Consider the following 22,329-nt stretch of genomic DNA (forward strand, 5'->3'; position numbering starts at 1 on the left):
ATCCTCTATACAACACAAGCTGGCAGGCAACTGGTGTAGGATGAATCCTCATCCTCCCAAGATACTGCAGCTGGCACACAGAGCAGGAGTAACAGGAGCAACAGGAGCAACAGATGCTTCGGGTGTCTGAGCCAGGCCATAACAGGCAGTGCTGTGTCTGTGTGCCCAAATCTCATCTGCTATGAGCCCTGCCCACTGGTGGCCATAGAGTTGCCTCAGGCATCATCAAAAGCATCAGGGAATGTGTCTTCCTGAGTTCTGAGCTCAGCCAGGTACAAAGCCCCTGTCTTGAGAGGAAAGGTGTCTCTAACAAGACCAGCAGTCTCATGCCTTTCTTATAGGCAGCATCCCCTTGCCTGCACCAACACCTCCAGCTGGTGATCTGGGAAGACACAGCCTTTCCAGAGGCACCCACCTGTTGGCACAGTCCTGCTGGGCTGGCATCAGAAACAGCATCAGCTTAGGGGAGCATTTGGTGTTGATCTGACACACGTTTCTCTCCTTGCAGCCTCTGTCCAGGTTCCCTGGGAGCGAGCCATTTCCCCCAACAAAGTGCCATACTACATCAAGTGAGTGTGTTCCCAGACACAGCCCGTGGTCTTCTCTGGCCTGGCAGGATCAGGAATTGGGGACCAATTGGGAGAGGGGGGCAGTGAACAGACTGGAGTGAGATCTCACCTCCAGTGAAGCGTGTCTTGCCCAGCCTGGCACAACCAGGCTTTCCCTGCCTGCTGGGATGCCCAAGATGAGGGGAAACCGTGGCTGGAAGGAGAGGGTGCTGGCAGCAAGTGGGGATATCCTACTGTGGGCATCCTTCATGTTGCTGTGGCTGGGGAACGTGCTCAGTGGGATGCAGCAGTGTCTGCAGACACTGAAATGCTCCCTCCTAGTGCTGGCCAGGTCCTTTTTTTTAATCTCTCGTGGCAGCTTTTGTTTACCAGATTGACTCTTGGTCTCCATCTATTTTCCTTCCAGCCACCAGGCCCAGACGACGTGCTGGGACCACCCAAAGATGACAGAGTTGTACCAGACGCTGGGTAAGGAGGCTGTCACAGAACCATTGGAGTAGTATCTGCCTCTTTGCAGCATGGGGTGCACGTGGGATTCCCCCAGGCCACCTGCTCCCCTCTGTGGCACAGGGTCCCCCAAAGCAGGGGGGTGTGACCCCTGCCAGGCTCTGCTCCTCACCCTCCTGCACGTGCTCTGCTTCTGCTGGTGGGGCTGGGGTCTGGGCACTGCAACTGCTGCTTCCTGCCCTGGAGATAAGGATGTTGTGCCGTGGTTTTATTCTTGTTTTCCTGTGTCGCTGCAGCGGATTTGAACAACATCAAGTTCTCAGCTTATCGGACGGCCATGAAACTCCGGCGGGTGCAAAAAGCCCTTCGATGTGAGTGTGGGAAGGGTTTCCCTCCTGCTGGGTCTCCCTCAGTGAAGGCATTAAACTAACACAAGCTTTTATCAGCACATCAAAGGCAGGAGGCACCAGGGGACAGGTAGCTGAGGCGAGAAACCGGGAAGATCAGCCTGGGAAGCTGAGCAAATCCACCAGTCTGTGACAGTGCCTTTCTTTACAGGCTTAGGATGGAAATGACTCAGGGGCAGGTGTTAGCCAAAGGGATCTGAGAACAAAGTGGTCCAGCTCAGAGTTACAAAGCCGTGGGATCAGGCAGGAGCTCACCAAGGAGCTCCAAAGGAGCATGGAGAAGGTGTGGATGTAAGTGAGAGATGAAACCAGCCTCACTGGCAGGGACAGAGAGGGCTTCACTGCTTAAAGAGCAGGGAGGGAGCCAACAAACCTGGCTTCTGCACTGTTGGTGAAAACTGGAGGATTAATAGCTGGGTTAATATGATACGACAGGAGTTCAAACATCTCTCCAAGAGGTAGCTGCTCCTTGGAAACTGCTGAGGAGCTTCTGGTGGAACTGGCAAGCAAGCAGATGGGAATCTGATAGATGCAGCATCCTTGGCTGCTCAGAGCTTTTGACAAAACCTCTCACCTAAGGCTCTGTCAAAAAATCCTGCAGCAGCAGCCTGAGGGAAATCCCCTTCCTGAATTAATTGTTCGTGAAGGGGAGGAGGTACAGCCAGGCAGCAGTGGGGTCCCAGGCAGTCCTGTGGAAGGGCTGGAGGAAGGCAATGAGCCAGGGTACGAGGAGGTTGGGTTCTCAAGGGAGTCGAGCCCTGGCTGTGGAGTATTTTCATGACACTGGTGATGAGGCTGCCCTGTACCCAGGGGCATTCAGGGATGAGGTAATGCAAACGGAAGAAAGCAGCAGCTGGCTTTTGGCCACCCTGTAAAAGTGTCCCTGCAGCAGCAGCAAGGTGGAGAGGAAACAAGGGTGAAGAGTAAAGGAGAGCCCTCCTGTGTGCTGCTTGTGCATCTTTGGTTGTGCATCTCTTGCATCTCACATGCTGTGCTGTCGCCTTCTTTCCAGCCCAGAAATGACTTGAATAAGTGCTCTTTATTCAAGATATACTTGAGAAAAGGGCAAGGAGGTTGCCAAGGCAGCTTTCCCATAATGAGAAGTTTGGTGGAGTGGCTGTGTAGGAAAGAGGCAGTGAGGGATAGATCAGAGCCATATGCAGTCGTGGGCAGTGTGGACACGAGGGTGGGCAGGAGCGATACTCCCTGGCACGGGAGCTGGGGCTTCCCAGTGCAAGTGTAGCAGCTTTGACAGGAGAAGGGAGGATTTTTCCACAGAGTGAAGTTACAGTATGGAGAAGGCACACAATCCCCTGGTGAACATAAATGGTCTCAAAGATGGAAGGATTTTCAGGAAAGCAATAATTGCTGGTTGCTAACACAGTAGCACATACAACCTGCAGCCATAGAAATCTGAAAGCTCACGGTGTCCTAGCCCTGTTTTGGATTTGTGCCTCAACTCCCTCACTCTGTCAGAGCTGGAGACAGGACTGATCCATCTCTGGGCAGCTGCTTGTGGGGTCTGTGTGGGTCTGTGCCCCCACACCTGCCCCACAGGGACCTGGCATGTGCAGAGAGGCCAGCACTGGGCTCTGCACAGAGCTTTCCATGGATAGCATTTTCACGGCTGTGGCTGGACATAGCAATGAGGAAAGAAGGTCACAGAGAATGGTGGCTCAAGGTGGAGATGTGGTATTTTGGGAGAGGTTTACAGGTGGGAGAAGAATTCTAGGAGCTGTGCCCATCCTGCCAGCATCTTTCCCAACACAGTGTGGGACTAACACTGCCCCAGGTTAGGACAGGGCTGCATCTCTCTCCTCTTGGCTCTCACCTCTGTAATTTCCTCCCTTTCCCTCTGATCCTTCTGCCCGTGCTTCCTGTGCAGTGGACATGGTCACCTTGGGCACAGCTTTGGAAATCTTCAATGAGCACGACCTGCAGCCCAGCGACCGGGCGATGGACGTGGTGGAGGTCATCCACTGCCTGACCGCCCTCTACGAGCGGCTGGAGGAGGAGCGGGGCATCCTGGTGAACGTGCCCCTCTGCGTGGACATGAGCCTCAACTGGCTGCTGAACGTCTTTGACAGGTACCTCTCCCTCAGTGTCCCCCGAGCTGTGGGGCTGCCATGCTTGGGAGGAAACCTCCATGCTGCTCTTCCAGCTGGCACTGCTGCCGAAAGGTTCTGGCTGCTAGTGAGGGGGGGCTGCCTGGTGTGTGCTTGCCTTGATGACCCCCCTGCCAAAAAAAACCCACTCTGGAACACTTGCCAACCTGTGCAATGTCTCGTCCTGCAGCGGCCGCAGCGGGAAGATGAGGGCTCTCTCCTTCAAGACGGGCATTGCGTGTCTGTGTGGGACAGAGGTCAAGGAGAAGTTTCAGTGTGAGTCCCTTGTCTTCCTCCCCCACAACCTGGTGAGAATTAACTTGGGGAAAACAGGAGTGGTTTTGTTTCCTGGCTTACACCTTCTTTGCCCAGGAAGAGCAAAGAAAGCTTTCCTGCAGTGACTAAGATGCTTGCATCATCACCTCTCCCTCCTTCTCCAGGCCTCTGCCACCACCGAAATTAGGAGGTGTTTTTGTAGACTGACTGGTGCTGCAGTGATCTTGCTTGCATGGCACTGTAAGGAACAGTGCAGAGAAGGCACACAGGAAAGTTATCCAGTGCTTTCCAGAAGGAAAATACCAGGGAGCACATGGGTGTGGGGAAGTAGGTTTCAGGCACATTGCTTTCCTCACTGCATTTTAACCATGGAATGCTGTGGAGGGGAATATTGTGTAGCATAAGGAGCACCAAGGGGTTAAATAAAGGGATTGAGCTGATTCATAGAGGACAGGCTAGCTGTGGCTGTTAAGTAAATGATGTATGTAGCCCCTGTCTGAAGAAGACTCTAAACTGGTTATTAGGACCTGGAAGGATACTGGTGAAGGTTATTTAATCATAGCTCAGTTTTTTCCTCTTATTTGAGCTCCCTGCTGGAGGCAGTCAGGGGGTCCCTGGTGTGACCCACACACTGCTCCCCCGTGCCTGCCTCCTGTTGGGGTGCTGGGGTGTCAGCTGCACGTCTGCCCTGCCCGCAGATCTCTTCAGCCAAGTGGCGAACGCCGGGGGACTGTGTGACCAGCGGCACCTCGGCGTCCTGCTCCACGAGGCCATCCAGGTCCCGCGCCAGCTGGGGGAGGTGGCAGCGTTCGGGGGCAGCAACGTGGAGCCCAGCATCCGCAGCTGCTTCCGCTTCGTGAGTGTGGGGCCACGGCCCTCGCCCTGTCTGCAGCAGCCGTGCTGGGGACAGGCTCCTGAGGTGGCAGGGGACCTGCACCCCACCACGGCCGGGTCCCAGCTCTGAGCAGCCCCTTCCTCTCCCCTCCCCAGAGTAATGGGAAGTCTGCCATTGAGGCGTCCCAGTTCCTGGAGTGGGCCAACCTGGAGCCACAGTCCATGGTGTGGCTGGCGGTGCTGCACCGGGTGACCATGGCCGAGCAGGTGAAGCACCAGACCAAGTGCTCCGTCTGCCGGCAGTGCCCCATCAAAGGGTTCAGGTAAGGGTTGTGATATGGGACCCTGGCCCCAAGGGGAGCGCGTGGTGTCCTGCAGGAAGAGCTGAGTTTGCTCTGTGCTCCTGGGGGAGCCTGGAGCTCTGCAGCCAGCAGTGTTTCAGGCAGGGCAGAGCAGCTGCCAGTTAAGGGGAAGGAGCCGGCTGCTTTTCTGGGGACTTCAGCCATCAGCACTGTGGGTTCACTGGGGTGTTAGAGCAACACAGGCCACCTCTGTCCCCTCCCACTGACCTCTTCTTGGGCTTTAAATACGTGTTTTTGATGACTTCCAGTGCATCTCTATGGCCTCTTGACCTCTCCAGGTATCGGAGCCTGAAGCAGTTCAATGTGGATATCTGCCAGACCTGCTTCCTCACCGGGCGAGCCAGCAAGGGCAACAAGCTGCACTACCCCATCATGGAGTACTACACCCCGGTATGGAGCTGGGCTGGGCTGGGACGGCCTGGCTCAGAGCAGGTCCCGTTGATGGCAGCAGCCTTGTGATATTTAGGCTGGTGCAGCCCCACAAGCGAAGCCCTTGTGTAGTTTCGTACCCTCTGCATGCTGGAGGCTGCCTGTGTCCCTGTTCTTCTGGGGCTCATGGTGAGCAGGATGCATGGTCCCCAATGCCCAGCTTGCCCTGTGCCAGGCCCCATGACTGACAGAGCTGCTGTGTGCCCTCCTTGCTTCCTCAGTTTTATCTTCTTCTTCCCCCATGGAGCTCATGCCCAGCCTGAGGAGTCTTTCCTGTGGGTACTGAGCTGTGGTCCCCCACTTTCCATTAAGCAGCACTTTTGTCATATTTGGGTCTCTGCAGACCACATCCAGTGAGAACATGAGAGACTTTGCCACGACACTGAAGAACAAGTTTCGGTCCAAGCAGTACTTCAGCAAGCACCCACAGAGGGGTTACCTGCCCGTCCAGTCTGTGCTCGAGGCTGACTTCTCTGAGACGTGAGTTGGCTGTGCCTTGGGTTTTGTCTTTGGGCCCAGAATGAGACATGAATTCTGTGGATGGAAGGAGCACCTCAGCTCATACAGGGCTCCTGGGGGAGGGCTGGAGGAGCACTTGCTCGGAGGGTGATATGACACCTTGTTCTCGAAGGAACAGAGATTTCAGCCTCCCTCTCCAGCCTGTCCCTGGCTCTTCTCAGCCCAGTGAGATGAGCCTCTCCCAAGCCCTGCTGACTAGTGTGCATCTCTTGCAGCCCAGCCTCCTCCCCGATGTTGCCACACGCCGACACACACTCCCGGATTGAGCACTTTGCCAGCAGGTACCACCACTGGGCTCTGCTGTCCTGCCTGGGCACAGAGCATGACCCTGATGGGTAGGGGGGGGTGGCTTTTGGGGCAGATGTATGGTCACAGACCCCTCCACCCTTCCCAGCACGCTGCAGGGCCAGGCAAACCTGCCTGGGACATGGCTGATGCTGTGTAAATTGGCAGCAAAGACCATGCCTTTGACAGCAGATGTCTTGGGGATGCAGCAGCCTCTGTACTGTCCTGCTCTCCCCAGTAGGAGCTGCTGGATGGATTCTCACCAGGCACATCCCTCGGTGTCTTGTTCTGCTCTGTCTGTGTCCTCACCAGAACTGTTTGCCAGCTTCCCACTGCTGCTGCCTTGTGGTTTGTGGTGTCTCTGCCCTCACCGTGTGGACCCAAGGAGTACAGGGAGCCTGTACTTGTAGCTCAGGCCCCTAGGCTGGAGCTGGAATTCTTACACCTCTTTCCTTTGCTTGTGAGAGAGGAGGCTGAGCCAACTGCACAGCAGCAGCTCTTTATTCCAGAGACTTACACCCAGCAGTGTATTTTGGTTTTTTAAAAGGCAAAACTCTCCAGAGCCTGTGCAGAGGGGCAGATTGGTGCAGGCCAGGTGGCAGACCCTGCCAGAGAGGAGTCTTGCAGGGGCTGCCCTAAGTAGGGTGCACTGAGCAGACATTCAGGGTGTCTCTGACTGTATTTCAACCTTCTTCTCTTCCCTCCAGGCTTGCAGAGATGGAAAGCCAGAACTGTTCCTTCTTCAGTGATAGCCTGTCCCCTGATGACAGCCTGTGAGTTCTGTCTCCTTTCCTTTCTCCTCACCTCCTGATGAGTCAGGGCTCCTGTGGCTCTATCCACGCCTAGCCAGGGTACAGAAATGCTTTCCTTCCCAGTCCCATTGAGTGAGAGGCTCTCGGGCACCCCCAGCTACCAGGGATGCTGAGCCCCTTCTGAGCTCCAGGCCTGGAGCAGCCAGAAGGTGCTCCCCTTTGAAACTGCCTCCCTCTGTGCTGTCCTTCCCCAAGGGCACACAAATCCCATGATTTCCCTAATTAAGGTGTTTCTCCACCTGCTGGAACAGGGACGAGGACCAGTACCTGCTGCGCCATTCCAGCCCTATCACCGACAGAGAGCCTGGGGGCAGCCAGCAGGTTCCAGGAAGCCTCAACATGGATGACAAGGGAGAGCTGGAGCGAGTGCTGGCTCACTTAGAGGATGAAAACAGGTAGAGACAGGGGCAACTCTGAAAGTGGGGGTTATAGCCTGAGAGGGGAGAAGGGACTGGAGAAGCCTTGTGGAGCTCAGAGTGGAGCCAGGGGATGCAGCTGGGTCTGGAGGAGGGGATTGCAGATGCTGAGAGGGAAGGTTTGGAGTGTGTCTAAGCTGACCACTAAAACTCAGTGAGGGTGTGCTCTCCAAGGAAGGGAGATAACTCTGTTCTCCCAAAATGTTTCTTCCCACATCCCCAGAACCTGTTCCCCTCCTGAATCGCAAACTAGTTGAAGTGACCCCAGGGCACTCTGTCTTTCTTGTCCCTGAGCCCCTCATGAACAGTGGTAGTGCTGCTCTGGACCACATGGGGTGAGGCTCTAGGCAGGGCAGATCAGCTCAGGAGGAGGTGATGCTTTCCCTGCCCTTGTTTTCAGCCCCTTGGGAAGTGGTTGCATATCTGTGAACTCCCTGAGCGGGGTAAAACCACAGACAGGCCACTCTGCAGTGCAGCATCCTGGCCCTTAAGCTTCACAAATGGCAAAGTTTAGTCTGAGTCATGGGCCATCCCCAGTGTGCAGCTCCCGGGTGTTTCCAGCAGTCTCTAGGAAGGATTGTGGGGATGCTGACCTGGGCTGTCCCGCAGGATCCTCCAGGGAGAGCTGAGACGTTTGAAATGGCAGCATGATGAGGCAGTGGAGTCCCCAACCTTGGCTACAGGCTCTCCCGAATCAGTGCAAGACCCACGTAACGACGAGCTCCTGGCAGAAGCACGAATCCTCCGGCAGCACAAGAGCCGCCTGGAGACACGGATGCAGATCCTGGAGGACCACAACAAGCAGCTGGAGTCACAGCTGCACAGGCTGAGGGAGCTGCTGCTGCAGGTATGCTCAGAGCAAAGATCTGGAACCTTGGGGTGGGCTTTGTCACAGCAGAGCTGGGACAATGGCACAAAGGGGATAGGTGGAACAGGGGAAGCCAAGGACAGAGGATCATGGCAACCTCCTCACAACAACTCTTCTCACTCCAGCCTCCAGCAGAGTCAGAAGGCAATGGTTCAGCAGCCTCTTCCTTGGCTTCATCTCCACATCAGTCAGAAGGCAGCCAGGCAAAGGAGAAAGAGCACAACACCCCTGACACTGAAACTGCAGGTGAGGTTTGGGCTGAACTCCTGGCCCTTCTCCCTTGTCTCCATGCTGCCCACACCCTGCCATCCTGCAGAGATGCTGGCAGCCAGGCGGATGTCCAGAGAGCCTTTTCATACCCACCTGCCCTCTCTCCCACTGCAGATGAGGTGGAAGCCAAAACCCAGGAAGTCAGCATGTGCCTGGAAGACATAATGGAGAAGCTGCGGAGCGCCTTCCCCAACTCTCGAGGTACTTGAGTGAAATCCTCCTCTCCCGCTTCTTACTGCTCCCTCAGGTGAGGTTTTCCCCACAGAGCCCTGCCCCGATCCCAGCTTCCCTGCCACAGCTGATGACCTGTAGTGCTTCAGCCAAGAGCTTTGCTGCTGCAGTGCTGCTGGGATGGGTGCGTGGCCTGGGAACGGAGGAGGAGGAGGAGGAGGAGGCTTCACAGCTGCAAGGAGAGGTGATCAGAGCTGCCAAGAGCACAGACCAAACAGATCCCTGTGATGAGCTGCAAGGCAGCCTCCTGCCCTGCTCAGGACCTGCACCCTGTGGGGCTCCCACTATGAGGATGGACAGACCTGCCAGCACACACCTGCAGCGACAGCTTTGAGCCACCTCCTGGCTTCATCCCTGTCCAGACCCCTCTGCAGGAGAGGTCGAGGCCCCAGCTGCCCGGTGAGATGGAAGCAATGGTGCAAACCCTCCTGGCTGCTCGTGGACGGCTCTTCTCAGCAGGGATGGAGACTGGGGGATGTGTGTGTGGATGGCACTCCACTCACTCAGTGGGTTTTGCTGTTGGTCATTCTCCTCTTTCCCTCTGTGCTCCAGTCCAGGAGCAGCACTTGGTCTCTTGCCCAGGCTGCCAGAGGGAGACATTGCTTGGTGCCAGCACTAACATGAGGTCTGCCCATGCAGGCTCTTGCCCACTTTCTGCCATCCCTGAGCAGGATCCTCCTGGCTCTGCAGCAGCCCCCTTCTAACCAGGTGGCTCTGGATCCTATTTTCCTGACCTGTCTATTTCTCTTTCAGGTATGACCTCCCTTATCTAACACCTCCTGTGAGCCAGAGGCTTTTCCTAACCAGCTACCTGGCTGCTTTCCTCCCCCTCTCTCCCTGCCATGCTCCCTGTGCTGCAGCAGACCTCACACAGACTCCCTCCGAGCTGGTGGTGCAGGATGCTTGCCAGCTCCAGAAGATCTCAGGGGAACATGGGTCACGCAGGAGTGGGACTGTGGGCTCCCCAGGAGGCTGGTTTGGTCACTCAGCCACAGTGTCCAAGCCTGGGTGGGATGGTTCAGAAGAAAGAACTGAAGCCATGAAAACTGCTTGTCTCCCCTGGCAGCCACAGGCTGCTGCCTTTGCTTGCAGCCCTCAGGGGATGCTGAGCTCAGCATCCCACTCTTCATTTGTGCCCAGGAGCCTCCAGGTTTATGGGCACCAAAACACTCCTGGAGCCACACAATTTTTAAAATAACTCTTTATAACAGTAAGCAGCTGCCAGCCTTACGGTTTGAGCTCTGCCACCCAAGGCTCTGCAGCCAGCCAGGCACATAGCACCAGGAGAGAGTCTGTGAGGTTTATGGAGTAGGGATTGAGTCCATGTTAGAGCTTCAGCCCAGCTAGTAGCCTTATATTGAGAGGGTCTTTATAACAGAGCCTTATTGTTGTTTAATTTGCATATATTTCTATATATTATATATATATACTGTACTTAAATACTCTCATGGGCTCACTCTATTAAACTCTAATACCTTAAGTGTAGCTGCCCTTCACTTTAAGACCAGCCCAACTCCTGCTCCCAGGGGAACCAGCACCTTCCCTGTTGCTGGTGTTGCCTTGCAGGGCGGCTGTGAGGGAGCTCAGTGAGGGCTGGACCCACAGCAGGTTCTTCGTGGTTTCCTGGGGATCCGTGCCTTTGCCATGGCGCAGAGAGCCTGTCCTGCGCTGACCCAGCTCCATCCCTGGGCAGGGAGGGGTTTCTCCAGCCATACTCCAGCCCCGCGGCCACCTTGGTCAGATGCAAGTGCATGGCAGTGTGGGTGGGCAGCAGGACAGGCAGGGCATCTCCTTGCTACCCCCCAGGGAGCAGCTGCCCTGCTGCTGTCCCCAGCTTTGGGTTGAGCTGGGGGCCTGGAGGCCCTCGTTGAAAGCGGGTCAGTCCCACGGGGCAGTGCAGGGAGGCTGTTCTGCCTCCGGCAGGGCAGCTTGGGGGTGGTGGCTCCTGGTCCCCAGGGGTCCCTCAGGCTGGCTGTCTTGTGCTGTGTTACGTCGAGAAAGAGGCAGAGTCAGGTGCTGCAGGGTAACCCAGAGCAGGGGCTGAGATGGCCCTGGTGCTCTGGGGCCAGAGGCTGTGGAAAGATGAGAGGCTTGAGCCCTCGGGGCAGGGCAGGGCTGCACACTGGGGTGAAATATCCGACCTAAGCAGGGCTTGCAAGGATAGAGCCAGGGTTGTTGTTGCTGGCTGGGACAGGATTCGGGGCTGAGCTGTCCGGGGAAGTTGTGGCCAGGGCTGGGTGTCAGGCCCAGGGCTGTGGGCTTGGCTTTGGGGTGTTGGCAGAGGTGAGGAGCAGTGCCCACACCAAGAACAAGGCGGTGTGAGCCTTACAGCCAGGGGTATTCAGTGTGTAGGGCTCCAGTGTCTGCTGGCAGCAGCGTGGGTGGCTGTCCTTGCTCTCCGCTGTCCCGGCCAGGTGAGTGGCAGGAGGGCAGTGTGGTGGCATTAGGGTGGCTTTGGGCATGCTGTGTCAGGCTGTGGGTCAGAGGGCCCACAGGCCAGCCTGTGAGACCCAGCTGGACCCCTCTGTTATCCCAGGGGCAAGATGGGAACAGCGTGGGGAGCAGCAGAGTGAGGTTTGGCCTGAGAGTGTCGTCAGGAGTATCCAGCCTGGGGGGGAGCTGGAGGAAGAAAAAGGGCAGGATGAGGAGCTGCTGGCCCCAGAGCCAGGTGTGGGGAGCAGAGGGGGCCAGGTTGGGTGCTTGGGCTGTGTTTGGGAGCTAGGATGTGTCAGGGAGGGGAGCAGGCTGGTTAATGCTCTGGTAACCATGTACTGTGGTGCTGCTGTCCTCACTGCTTTGTGGCATCTCTGATCTGGAAAGAGAATAAATTTGTATTTATACTGAGACCTGGATCAGTGCTCTGGCCTCTTCTATCCGTGCATCTCGGCTGAGTCAGCTCCCGTTGCTGTGCCATCCCGGCACTGCTCCTGCAGGGCTGCTGGGACACAGCCTGCACTGTCACCCTGGCTGTCCACACCACTTGAGGCAGAACAGAAGCTGTGAGTAGAGCCCCAGGATCCCCAGACACACGTGTGTCCCCCAACCACCATCTTCATCCTCTTCCAGCAAGGTCTGCCCAGGCCATGTGGCAGCCTGAGGAGTGGGACAAGGGCTGTGTGGGGACAATCTCTCTTTGTCACCCAGGAGCTTTTGCTGTAGGAAACCCTTCAGTCCCAGGCAGGATGTAGATGGCAGTGGGATGCTGGGCAGGCAAGGCAGTCCTCTCCCTCCTTTCTCTCTGGAGTTCCATTAAGTTTTCAGTGCCCAGAGGTGCCTGGGTGCCTCAGTCCCAAGTGCTGCCCATGTTCACTGTGGCACAATGAGGGATTCAGATGAAGAATAGTTCAGGGTAAGGCCAGGGGCTCTCGGGTCCTCTCCACTGCCCAGACTTTGCTGATGGTGAAGCCTGCCCAGGACAGACACTTTTTGGGCTGGACCTGCTCTCACCCCTCCCTGGAAGGGCTGGCACTGCTGGGAAAAGGCCTGTCACAGTGCCACTGCAGGGAAGTCTGGGGACACTCATGCAGGAGAGATTCAGGAGCTTAAGGGGGGTGGCATGCAGCCTCCTTAATCACCCCTCTCAAGAGCAGCACCAGCTGCCCCATCCTTGTGCCACGGGCTCCAGGGCAAGGCGGGAGGTGTGGAATGTCATCAGGGAAGCTGGTCACGTTCAGGAACAAATCCAGCCCACGGTGCCAGGGAAGAGCTTTTATTTCTCAGCCAGCAAAGCTCGGTGGCGCCCAGCTGAAAGGCGCTGGAGCCGGGGAGTCGGGGCAGGGGTGCGGCGGGCGCTGCTGCACAGTGGGGCTGGTGGGCCCGGTGGTGGAAGGGTGAGGACAGCATTGTTCCCGTGTCACTGCCCAGCCAGTCCCCAGCCCCGGGGCTCCTTCCCAGGGTACAGGAGCCCTGCTGGCTGTGCTGTGCCTTTTTGTCAGTGGCCTGGCAGTTGTTTCTCCAAGCAGGGGTGACTGACCCTGCTCAGGGCTGGTCATGGCCCTGCTCTTTGCTGCGTTGCTCCAGGGGTGCAGCACCCCCTTCTCTGGCTGCTATGGGGCAGGAGGGTATTTCTGCCCCTCCACCCAGCTCCTCATCTTCCCCAGAGGTGAAGCTCTCTGGTGGGATGTTGCCTTCCCCAGAATTTTCTTGTCCACTGCCTGCTCCTTGCTCCCTGCAGCTCACCTCTTCCAGAGCCTCCCCAGATGTTTTATCCTCCAGCCCTGGGGGCCCCTCAGCTGAACCCAGCCCCTCGCTGGGAGCCCCCAGCTCTGGGGTTCTCTTTGGCTGAGCCTGGGCCTCATTCCCTGTGCCAGCTCCCTCTGCTCCACTGGCTCCTTGCTCCAAGCCCTGCACTAGCCCTGCTGCCTTTGTCTCCCCTGTTGTCCCACATTGCCCTGCTTCAGGCTTTCCCAGTTTTGCTGGTAGACTCTCTTTCTCTTTGTCCTTCTCCACTTTCCCTTTCGCTACTGCCTCGTCCTTTTCCTTGTCCTTTTCCTCGTTCTTTTCCACTTCTTCACCCTCTTTTAATTTCTCATCTTCTTCCTCTGCCCCTCTCTCCACCTTTTCCTCTTTGCTCTCCTCTTTTTCTTCCTTTTCTTCCTCCTCTTCTTCCTCTTCCCTCTCTTGCTCTTCCTCACCTTCCTCCTCTGTTCCCAGGCTCTCTGACTTTGCCCCACAGGTGCCCAGGTTTACTTCTTCCCCCACTGCTGTCCGATCCCTCCCTTCCACCTCTTCTCCCACAGGCTCTCCCCGGGCTTCTTCTCCTGGTGCTGCCCCTTCACCCCCAGCCCTGGGGGTCCCTTGTTCTGCTTCCAGAGCCCCTGGTTGTCCTGTTACTTCAGTCTCAGCATCCTGCTCCCCCTGCCCAGGGCTGTCCCGGACCCCAGCCTCACCCTGAGGTGCCCCATCACCCACCTCCCTGCTCTCCTGCCCCTCACGGGCCTTCAGACCCTGGGACGACTGGAAGAGGCCCTGGTAGCGCTTCCGATCCTCCACGTGCTTCTTCCTCATCCTCTCCCCCAGCTGTTTCAGCTCCTTCTTCACTGCAGCCGCCATGGAGGGGTCGAGGTGAGCCACGCGCTGGAAGTCCTCCCGTGCCTCCCGCTCGTTCCAGACAGCAGCGTGGGCCTTCGCCCGCTTGAAATAGGCCTTGGCGTTGTCTGCCAGGGGAGAAGAGCCCCCAGTGGGGGTCCTGCAGCTCAGGGCCACTAGCCACAGGAGCTGGAGATCCTGGGGACCAGGGGACATGAAGCGCACGGGGCAGTGGGGTGTGGGGTGGACACACTTGTAAGGAGGGCAGGGAGACCTGGGCTATGCACTGCCACTGCGGGCAGGAGGGCACTGGGAGGGCAGGGATCATCGTGGAAAGGGGTAGTATGGTGTGGTGGGCTGGGGAAACCAAGGACATGAGCAGTGTCATGGGCAGGGTGAACTGGGACGTGGGGATCCAGGTGACATAGGTACTATCACAGGCACAGGGACACGGGATGAGCATTGTCACGGATGGGGGATTCAGAGGATGGAGTCCCTGGGAGCCTTGGGGACAGCAGGGGTTGGGATGCAGGGCACAGGTACCATTGTGCTTCTGGAGAAGCTCCGTGGTGTGCTCCAGCACCTCGTAGTACTCGCCGAGCTCCATCTGGCACTGGCAGTAGTTGAGCACCAGCGGCGTGACCAGGCTCTCCAGCTTCAGCCAGCCATCCTCCCACGGCTTCTCCTGCCCCGCGAGCAACACAGGGCCCTTCATGGCTGTGTCCACCCCATCCCAGGCACCCAAGGCACACAGGGAAGCGCTTTGAGGGGTGACCCAGGCAGGGCTGGGGAGGTGTTGGTCCTGCTCACCTTGGCCTGGAGGTTCCTGAGGCAGATGACAGCCTCCTGGTACTTGGCCGCCGCCTGCGCGAACTCCCTGCGCAGGACGAGGCGGTTGCCCTCGCTGTGCAGCACAGGCACTGCTGCCAGCTTCTCCTCCTTGCTCATGGCCCAGGTGTCCCGTTTGTACGCCGAGGGGTCCTCCACCTGCACGGGCAGGAGGAGCTCTGAGTGGCCTGTCCCAGCTCTTCCCGCTCTGGCAGCCATTCCCGCCATCCCCCTTACCCGGAACAGCTCCATGATGAAGATGAGAGGCTGTGGTGTCCGCTGCAGCTCGTCCAGGTCATCGTAGCCCGTGCTGTGGTAGTCAAACATGTTGCCCATGCCACAGCGGTGCTTCTGGCCTTCCAGGGGGTCCCGTCCCTCCGCGATCCTCCGCATGCCCCTGGAGACCAGGGCATACATGCCTGTGTGCTGCAAGGAGAGGGAGCACCCCGCTCAGCCCTGGGGGGCCATCTGCACCCCCTTGTCTGGGGCAGCCCCCCTGGTGCTGAGGCCAAATGACATCCCATGTTTGCACCAGACAAGGTCAGAGCATCTCTGGGAAGCATGGTGCTATGCCCTCGCTCTGCAGGGAGGGGGGGAGTGGGCATCTATGGGCCCCTCACTCACAATGATGTCACACCAGAACTCTGCCACCTCCCCAATCCTCATGGAGCTGAGCAGCGTCTCCCAGATCTCCAGCTTGAACATCTTGCCCACGATGATCTCCATGGGCATGCCAGTTTCCCGGCTGTCATCGATCACTGTCCGCTCAAAGTCATCCTTCAGCGTCTGGAAGTGGAAGGTGAACTGCCCCAGAGAGAGCCCAGTGGTCAGAGTCCCCTCAGTAGCTACGATGACCTCAGCTGTGGGGTCAAGCCTGCTCCCAGCACTGCGCTGGTCTGACTGGCAGCTCTCCCCCCACAGCAGGAGGTTGTGCCTCTTGCCCACTTAAGACAGCCAGCAGATGGTTGAATCTCTTAACATCCATCTATGCTATGTCTTGCTTCTCCCTGTGGCTTCCCCTTTATAAGCCAGAGGGTGCTCTCGGAGTGTGCACCAGGACCTGATGGAACCCAGAGTGCTCAAAGGCTGGGGAATCTCCCAGGAGCAACCCTTTGGCACATCCCACTCCTCCTTGGCACATGGCAGGAAAGACAGATTTCAGCAACCCACTGGGGCTGCTGAGCTCTAACGGCGCCGTGGGGAGGAGATGTCACAGGCCCCGTGCAAGGTGAGGCCGTGGGCACTGCCAGCTGTCACTGTGAGAAGCGTGGCTGCCTGTGCCCAAACCAGCCCCTCCTGCACACGTGTTGTGAGGGCTCTCACTGTTCCCCAGACCTGGAGCTGGGCTTGTGCACCATGACGGGCAGGGATGCCAGACCCACTCCCTCTCCCAGGGCTCTGGAGGAACAACCACCCAGACAATTTACCTTGCTCCCATCCTGCAACTTTGGCAGCTCCCCTTGGCCTCCGTGCAGAATCTTCTTTTTGACCCCTTCCACATTCAGCAGGTAGGTTTCTTCCATGGCTGCTCACAGATCACACACACCCCAGCACGCTCTGGCCCTGCTAGAGCTCCACGTCTTCCTTAGGTGTCTCTTCACTATCTGGACATACACATCATCTTCCAAGGCCTCTGCTGACCTTTTCCTTTCTGTGCTGGGGCAGAGCCTTCTTCCTCTGCCCTTGGGTTGTGAGAGGGGTGTCCCCACTAGGACACACTCACTGAAGCCCCTGGTGTCCTCTGTTGCTTTCTGTAACCGCCCTTCTAATCCTCTTCCCACCCTGTCAGGTTAATCTGGGATTTGCCTGCATAGTCTCTGAGGAATTACAGGAACTCTCTGATCAGGAGGGCCTCGTTCCTCCCACTGAGTGACAGCACTTTTAACCCAGCTCCACCAAGAGCACTTTGGGGAAGGAGCCCAGCGGTGCCCCACCAAAGGCGCCCAGGCATGGCTCCCTGCCAGGGGCTGGGTGGTTGGGAGACCACAAAGGAACAGACCAGGGTTGAAAAGGAAACTTTATTGAGTTTGGTTTGCAGATATAAGCATTCTTCAAACACAAGAACAAACTCCTACCAGGCCACAGCCCATCAAGCCCCAGGCTCAGTAAGATGCAGAAACCAGCACCGTGCTGTCCCGGGGAGGCCAGTGCTGACTATTTACAGTAAATCTGTTGTTTTGGCTGCTCTCGTAGCCATAGTCCAATTCTTTAGCTCCACCAGCCAAACCCAGCACAGTGGATATGAAATCAGCTCTGGACATGGACCCTCTACCACTGCTCAGCAGCACATCTGGCAGCAGAAGTGTGTGATAAAGCAAAGACTTCAGCATGGCAGGCCACCACCACTTCCAGCTCTGCTCACAAAGACCCAGGCCCACTCCTCACTTCTCCATGAGGGACTCCAGCTGCTCCTGCAGGGATGCCATCTGGGAAGAGGGAGTGATATGTTACAGTAAGGCACATCTGGGACTCTGGGCAGCCCCAGGACTTTTGTGCTCCTGCACATCTTCTACCCACACCAGTGGCTGCTCTGTCTGTGCATTGCCTGGAGCTGTGCTTGGGCTCCTCTGGGACAGAATTGGCACTGCCCACAGAGATCTGAGAGTGAGAACCTCCTGCCTTGGTACCTGGCTGGAACAGAGCTGCCCAGGCAGGAAATCTGCCACAACCCTACAGCCACTGCCCTCCTGGTACATGAGTGCTGACAGGTTTGTGTGTCATGCTTTACCCCAGGCAGCAATCAATCCTACTCCTTGTATCTCCTTCTGCCTTGGGAAGCTCCATGCAACTACAGATGAGGTACAACCCCACCTGACCTGTACCACTGGAGCTCACAGCAGCTGCTGTGGCAGAAGATTCGGGGAACTCTGTCAGGCCATGCCTAGAACAGTGTCGTTCCCCACCACCTCCCACTCCACTGTGGGAGTTTCCTCACCTGCTGTTTCTCACGCTCTTCCTGCTGCTTGAACTCATCCAGCACGGCCTGGAGACGGGTCTGCAGAGACAAACACGGAGACCACAGTTACCAGTGTGTTCTCAACAGAATGGGTGCTGCTAGGTGTCAAACGGTGCTTTGACAACCACCCCCTCATCTCTTCCAGTTTCACAGATTGCTTTGCCTCCATGGGGAGATGCTGCAGTGTGCATGGCCACACCACAGCTATTTTTAACCCAGCAGGCAAAGCCTCCTGGCTTCTCCAAATCAGCCTGCTGGATCTAATGGCGAGCCAGTGTTAAGCAGGTTTGGAGAGACCCTGGGAGAGCTCTCACCTTGAGGGCAAGGTTCTCCACTTTCATGATGAGATCTTCTTGGCGCTTCCTCCTGTCTTGAGTTTCCTGGAGTTTACTTTTCAGGTTGTCAATCTGTTTCTGGATGCCCATGGCTGGAAGGGAGAGTGAGCTCAGAGCCAGAGCAGCAGCAGAGCTGGGAAGCACAGCCTGCCTGGCATCCCAACAATTCTGCCATGCTCTGCTGGTCACTCACCGATCTGGTTGGACCCCTCATTCTCCTGCTGCTGCCCATCAGACTCATTCAGCTTGTCCTGCAGTTGTCTCTCCAAGTCTTCCTCAGTGTCCATGATGTTCAGGTCTTCATCATCGTGATGATCCCTCTCATCTTCATCCTCGCTGCTGCTGCTGATATCATTAAATATCTCCCGCAGTTCATCATGTTCTATGTGGGGGCAAAAGAGATAAAACACAGCTGATGACCTGCCAGCGCCCTTTGCTTGCCAGGAACCACATCTAGAAATAAAACAGCCTTCCCCACTGCACCTGAGGAGCCATGGCCTTGCTTATGCCCTGACATCCCTGGGGAGGAGATGTCCAGGCTGGTGAGTGAACCATGGTTGTCCACTTCTTTTGTTTCGTCTTCAGCAATGACTTCCCAGCCTGACAGCAAGAACAGGTGAGTCAAGGGAAAAAGAGGAACATGGAAGATGCAGTGTGATGGAAGAGGCTAAAAGTGGCAGATCACTGCCACTCCAACCAGTCTGGCCTTGTACCTATAGATACCCAGGATGAAACATCCCAGACCTCTTTTTTGATGACTTCTCCTCTACTATTTCAGTTCCTGCTCAGTACAACAGTACAGCCCATAAGAAAGGCCACCTTGACGAAACAATAAGCTTTGAACAAGGCAAAGATGAAGCTCCAAAACTTCAGTGCCTCTTGTGAGTTTATCTCCCAGTGTCCCACACCCACACAAAGCTCAACTTGTTCTTTCCAGAACCCCCAGGTCACATACATGTCCTGTCCTACTTTTGAGCTTTTTTCCCACTAAAAGGATACGGACACTGACAGCTTCAGCATCCGTGCTCAGGAGACGCTTCACCTCTTTTTCCACATCAGGAGACTCGATATACTGGGCCAGAGAGGGGAAAGAGAACAGAGACACTGTTAAACACCTTGTGCATGCTGCTGGTGCTGGCCAACTCCAAGCCTCCACCTCTGGATAGAACACTGTTTCAAGGCTTTCTGATCTTCTGCTTTCTGCTCAGCATTTGCTCATATTTAACTGTGAAGTAATTTATGCACCCCCCAAAAAAAACCCCATCTTTTTTGTACCTTGGTAGGTTGAGTGCTCTCACTTTTCTGCTTATACTACTTATTTCATAAGACTTTCTGTGTGTATGCAGAAAGTCCTTGAGGTGTTGACGGTCAACTCAGCTCAACTCCTTCCCATCCCACTCAAAAGAAGGCTTAATTTTTTCACTTTTAAATTAGTCAGGAATTTTACTGCAGTGATATCAAATCTCTCCTGTGGGCTACAAGTGTCTCAAGTAATTTGTTTCCCAAATGTCATGCAGAATCACACTCAATCCTGTTCTCAGAAACTGCAAAGGACAGAAGAACAAGTCTTCCCAGCCTCAGGGTGCTGCATCTCCCTAACACCTTGCCTGGCTTGTGCATATGCACAGAGACAATCTCTGAGCTCCATCTGTTGTCACTCCCCCAGCTGAAGTGACAGTGGTACTATTTGGGGAAGGGAAGGGGCCCTGCATAAAGAGAAGATTTAAGCTGGGAAAGCAGGAATGAGTGAAGCCTCATTTCCATGTGAGTCTTCCTTCCTTTCTCCTCTATGAGCAGGAACAGATGTGCTGTGGCAAGGCAGCCACAGGAATGAGGTCCAGCAGTACTCTGCACAGAAGATTTTCCTCTCAGGAGCATCTTGGAAAATACAGAGGAAGCACCCACAGAAGTGTTTAAATCTACTACCCTCCCCTCACCCTCATCTCAGGCAAGGAAACGTGAACAAATATTAAGAAAACACATGGCTTCTGGACCAGTCACAGTTACAGCTCTAATGTCTCTGCCTTCCTATCCCTTGGGTATTTCATCTACATCTGTGGGAGAAGCAACTCACCTTCTTCTTAGCTGTCTTCCGGAATCGCCGCTTCCGTACATTTTTCAGGGGAAGAGTGACTGTGATAGAGGGAACAGATTTCATGTGTCAGGCAGATGGCTCAGTGAGAGAAGCACGTGTCAGAAGGGAGAAGATCCCTTCAGCAACAGAGAGAGCCCTGGAAAGGAGCAGCAGCACAGCCAGTACCTGGCAGCTGTGAGCACCCTGCTCAGATGCAGGATACTGGGGTGGAGGGGCTTGGCACAGCCTCTACTCACTGCCATGGTTCCATATGAATTTCTTCTCTCTGTCCTTGTCCTTCTTCTTGTTTGCCTTGGGGTCAGTGCTCACGGTTTGCTCTTCCAAAGGTGGGTAGAGATCACCATCCACAGTGCAAACGAGCATCTGGAATCCCCACACAAAGGAACAGTGACTGCCCACTGAATGCTATGAGCCAAAGGGATTCAGGGGCTCAGGGTGTGGGAGACACACCCCCAGCTCAGCTGGACACAGCAGCAATTAAGCTGTCGCAAGGACAATCACATTTCACACTTTAGGAATGAGGTGTCTAAATACCAAGTGGAATGGGGAATTTTAAACTGCTAATACTGTGAGATACAGGAATAATGTATACACTCATGTTATAATGGGTGTCCAGTTGCCAACGTGTACAAGGGTTTTCCTGGAGAGGAGAGCAACAAATTAAGCTGTTTGTGCAGGAGAGAAGGACAGCTCCTACCTGGCAAATATCTGCTGTCTTGTAGAAGGTTTTCTTGTCAATGGTTTTTAAGCTCTCGATGATGCAGGGCAGATCCACCAGCTTGGCTGCCAGTGGCACCCGGTCCACACGGACAATCCCATGGCGCCCGTCCGCTGGGGAGAGCAGGGGACAGGTCAGTGCTGTGGCTCAACAGCCACCCTGGGCAATACAGCCCTGGGCAGCAGAACTTCACAGGACAACACGTACAAGTGGCACAGCTTCACCTGTGGACAGGCAGAGGTGCCTGGACCAGATGCCCTGGTCCTGCTCACTCACCGTGCAGTTCAATGGTGAGCCTGTCCTTCAGGTTGACATTCCCGGACTGGACTGCTCGCCGTACAGTGGAGGCATATTCCTGAGAAGGGAATTCTTCAGGAGCGGGTGTGCTTCCTCCAAGAATTACCAAAGCCTTCTGCCCAACCTACCCAGCTTTAAACATCTGCCATCCACATGCTGGACAGCAGCTGCAAGAGCCACAGTGAACTGCATCCTCCTCCCAACACCACCTGTGGCTCTGCTATGCCCGGTGCTCTCCATACCCCTGGCACGACACAGCTGTGACAGTGGTGCGGGGTCCCTGACAGAGACACCTGCCAGAGCTCCACAGCACTGTGGGGAGTTACAGCTCCCCTCACCAAGCCCTTGTGGTCTCAGCAGGGCACAGTCTCATAGAATCCCAGAAAAACCGGGGTTGGAAGAAGAGATCATCCAGTCCAACCCCCCTGGCAAGGCAGGGTCACCCAGAGTAGGTGACACAAGAAGGTGTCCAGGTGGGTTTGGGATGTCTCCAGAGAGGGAGATTCCATAACCTCCCTGGCCAGCTGTTTCAGCGCTCTGCCACTTTCAGTGGAAAGAAGTTCTTCCTCATATTGAGGTGGAACTTCTTGTGCTTTAGTTTATCATCCTGTCGCTAGGCGCCAAAGAGTCTCAGCTTTAAGCACCTAACAAACAGCAACAAGCGCAGTTACAGCCACAGCAACTAAAGAGCCGGTACTTGTTAAAGTTCTACCTTTACAGAAATGCCCTCCCAAATCCTCTCGTTGTCTCTGAGCCTCCTGCTCTGCGTGTCAGGAGCACTTCTCTAGGGGACGCCGTGGAAAATCCGTTCACAAGGGTGGGAATGGGCTACCCAGGCCTCAAAACACCCAGCCTGTTTCCACATCCCTTCCCAGCCCCGCAGCTTCCCCACTGCCTGGTTAACCCCTCCCGCAGCCGGTGCTGGCCGGCAGGCCGGGCTGGGCTCGGTGTAACTCGATGAGGGATGAGGGGGATGAGGGGGATGAGGGGGATGAGGGGGATGAGGGGGATGAGGGACCGAGCTCTTACCGGCGGCAGCCGCAGCACAAACTGGCTCTCGAGCTCGTGCGGAGCATCGTCCTTGCCCTTGCTCATCCCGCCTCCTCCAGCTCTGCCAGCAACACGCGCTTACCTCGCCCTCGGCAAGGCTCCTGCACGGAGACCCCAGCTCAGGACGGCTGCCAGAGCCTCCCCCAGACCCGCTCCCGTTCCCAGTCCCGTTCCCAGCCCCGCTCCAGCCCC

The 22,329-nt window shown here is 56.1% G+C and overlaps 3 protein-coding genes across 4 annotated transcripts in view; 1 reads left to right on the forward strand and 2 right to left on the reverse strand.

The window, feature by feature from the left end:
* DRP2 (dystrophin related protein 2) overlaps positions 1–11,682 on the forward strand; it is a 29,192-nt gene extending 17,510 nt beyond the window's left edge. Inside the window, exons 9-24 of one of the 2 annotated variants that reach the window (XM_032124087.1) lie at positions 509–569; positions 976–1,037; positions 1,313–1,387; positions 3,309–3,510; positions 3,719–3,804; positions 4,503–4,660; positions 4,795–4,961; positions 5,279–5,390; positions 5,773–5,909; positions 6,164–6,229; positions 6,941–7,006; positions 7,297–7,440; positions 8,071–8,308; positions 8,455–8,575; positions 8,714–8,846; positions 8,941–11,682. In XM_032124087.1, the coding sequence (XP_031979978.1) occupies positions 509–569; positions 976–1,037; positions 1,313–1,387; positions 3,309–3,510; positions 3,719–3,804; positions 4,503–4,660; positions 4,795–4,961; positions 5,279–5,390; positions 5,773–5,909; positions 6,164–6,229; positions 6,941–7,006; positions 7,297–7,440; positions 8,071–8,308; positions 8,455–8,575; positions 8,714–8,808 (1,790 nt within the window). In that variant the 3' untranslated portion in view covers positions 8,809–8,846; positions 8,941–11,682. The remainder of the gene's footprint in view (positions 1–508; positions 570–975; positions 1,038–1,312; positions 1,388–3,308; positions 3,511–3,718; positions 3,805–4,502; positions 4,661–4,794; positions 4,962–5,278; positions 5,391–5,772; positions 5,910–6,163; positions 6,230–6,940; positions 7,007–7,296; positions 7,441–8,070; positions 8,309–8,454; positions 8,576–8,713; positions 8,847–8,940) is intronic. The other variant, XM_032124086.1, reaches the window with a different exon arrangement.
* An 18-nt stretch (positions 11,683–11,700) lies between these two features.
* LOC116451108 (aryl-hydrocarbon-interacting protein-like 1) lies at positions 11,701–16,452 on the reverse strand. The gene is made up of 7 exons (XM_032124241.1): positions 16,114–16,452; positions 15,311–15,490; positions 14,924–15,112; positions 14,669–14,845; positions 14,402–14,543; positions 13,413–13,986; positions 11,701–11,809 (listed from the first exon to the last, which is right to left on the reverse strand). Exons 1-7 carry the CDS (start codon positions 16,207–16,209, stop codon positions 11,701–11,703), a joined length of 1,467 nt encoding a protein of 488 aa, XP_031980132.1. The 5' UTR covers positions 16,210–16,452.
* Positions 16,453–16,686: 234 nt separating this feature from the next.
* Positions 16,687–22,310, reverse strand: TAF7L (TATA-box binding protein associated factor 7 like). The gene is made up of 11 exons (XM_032123963.1): positions 22,117–22,310; positions 21,067–21,145; positions 20,770–20,903; positions 20,309–20,435; positions 20,052–20,110; positions 18,977–19,049; positions 18,461–18,577; positions 18,171–18,359; positions 17,957–18,069; positions 17,622–17,681; positions 16,687–17,112 (listed from the first exon to the last, which is right to left on the reverse strand). Exons 1-11 carry the CDS (start codon positions 22,180–22,182, stop codon positions 17,068–17,070), a joined length of 1,062 nt encoding a protein of 353 aa, XP_031979854.1. The 5' UTR covers positions 22,183–22,310; the 3' UTR covers positions 16,687–17,067.
* Positions 22,311–22,329: the final 19 nt, after the last annotated feature.

The sequence above is a fragment of the Corvus moneduloides genome, chromosome 14, assembly GCF_009650955.1.
Source record: "Corvus moneduloides isolate bCorMon1 chromosome 14, bCorMon1.pri, whole genome shotgun sequence".
Classification (NCBI taxonomy): domain Eukaryota; kingdom Metazoa; phylum Chordata; class Aves; order Passeriformes; family Corvidae; genus Corvus; species Corvus moneduloides.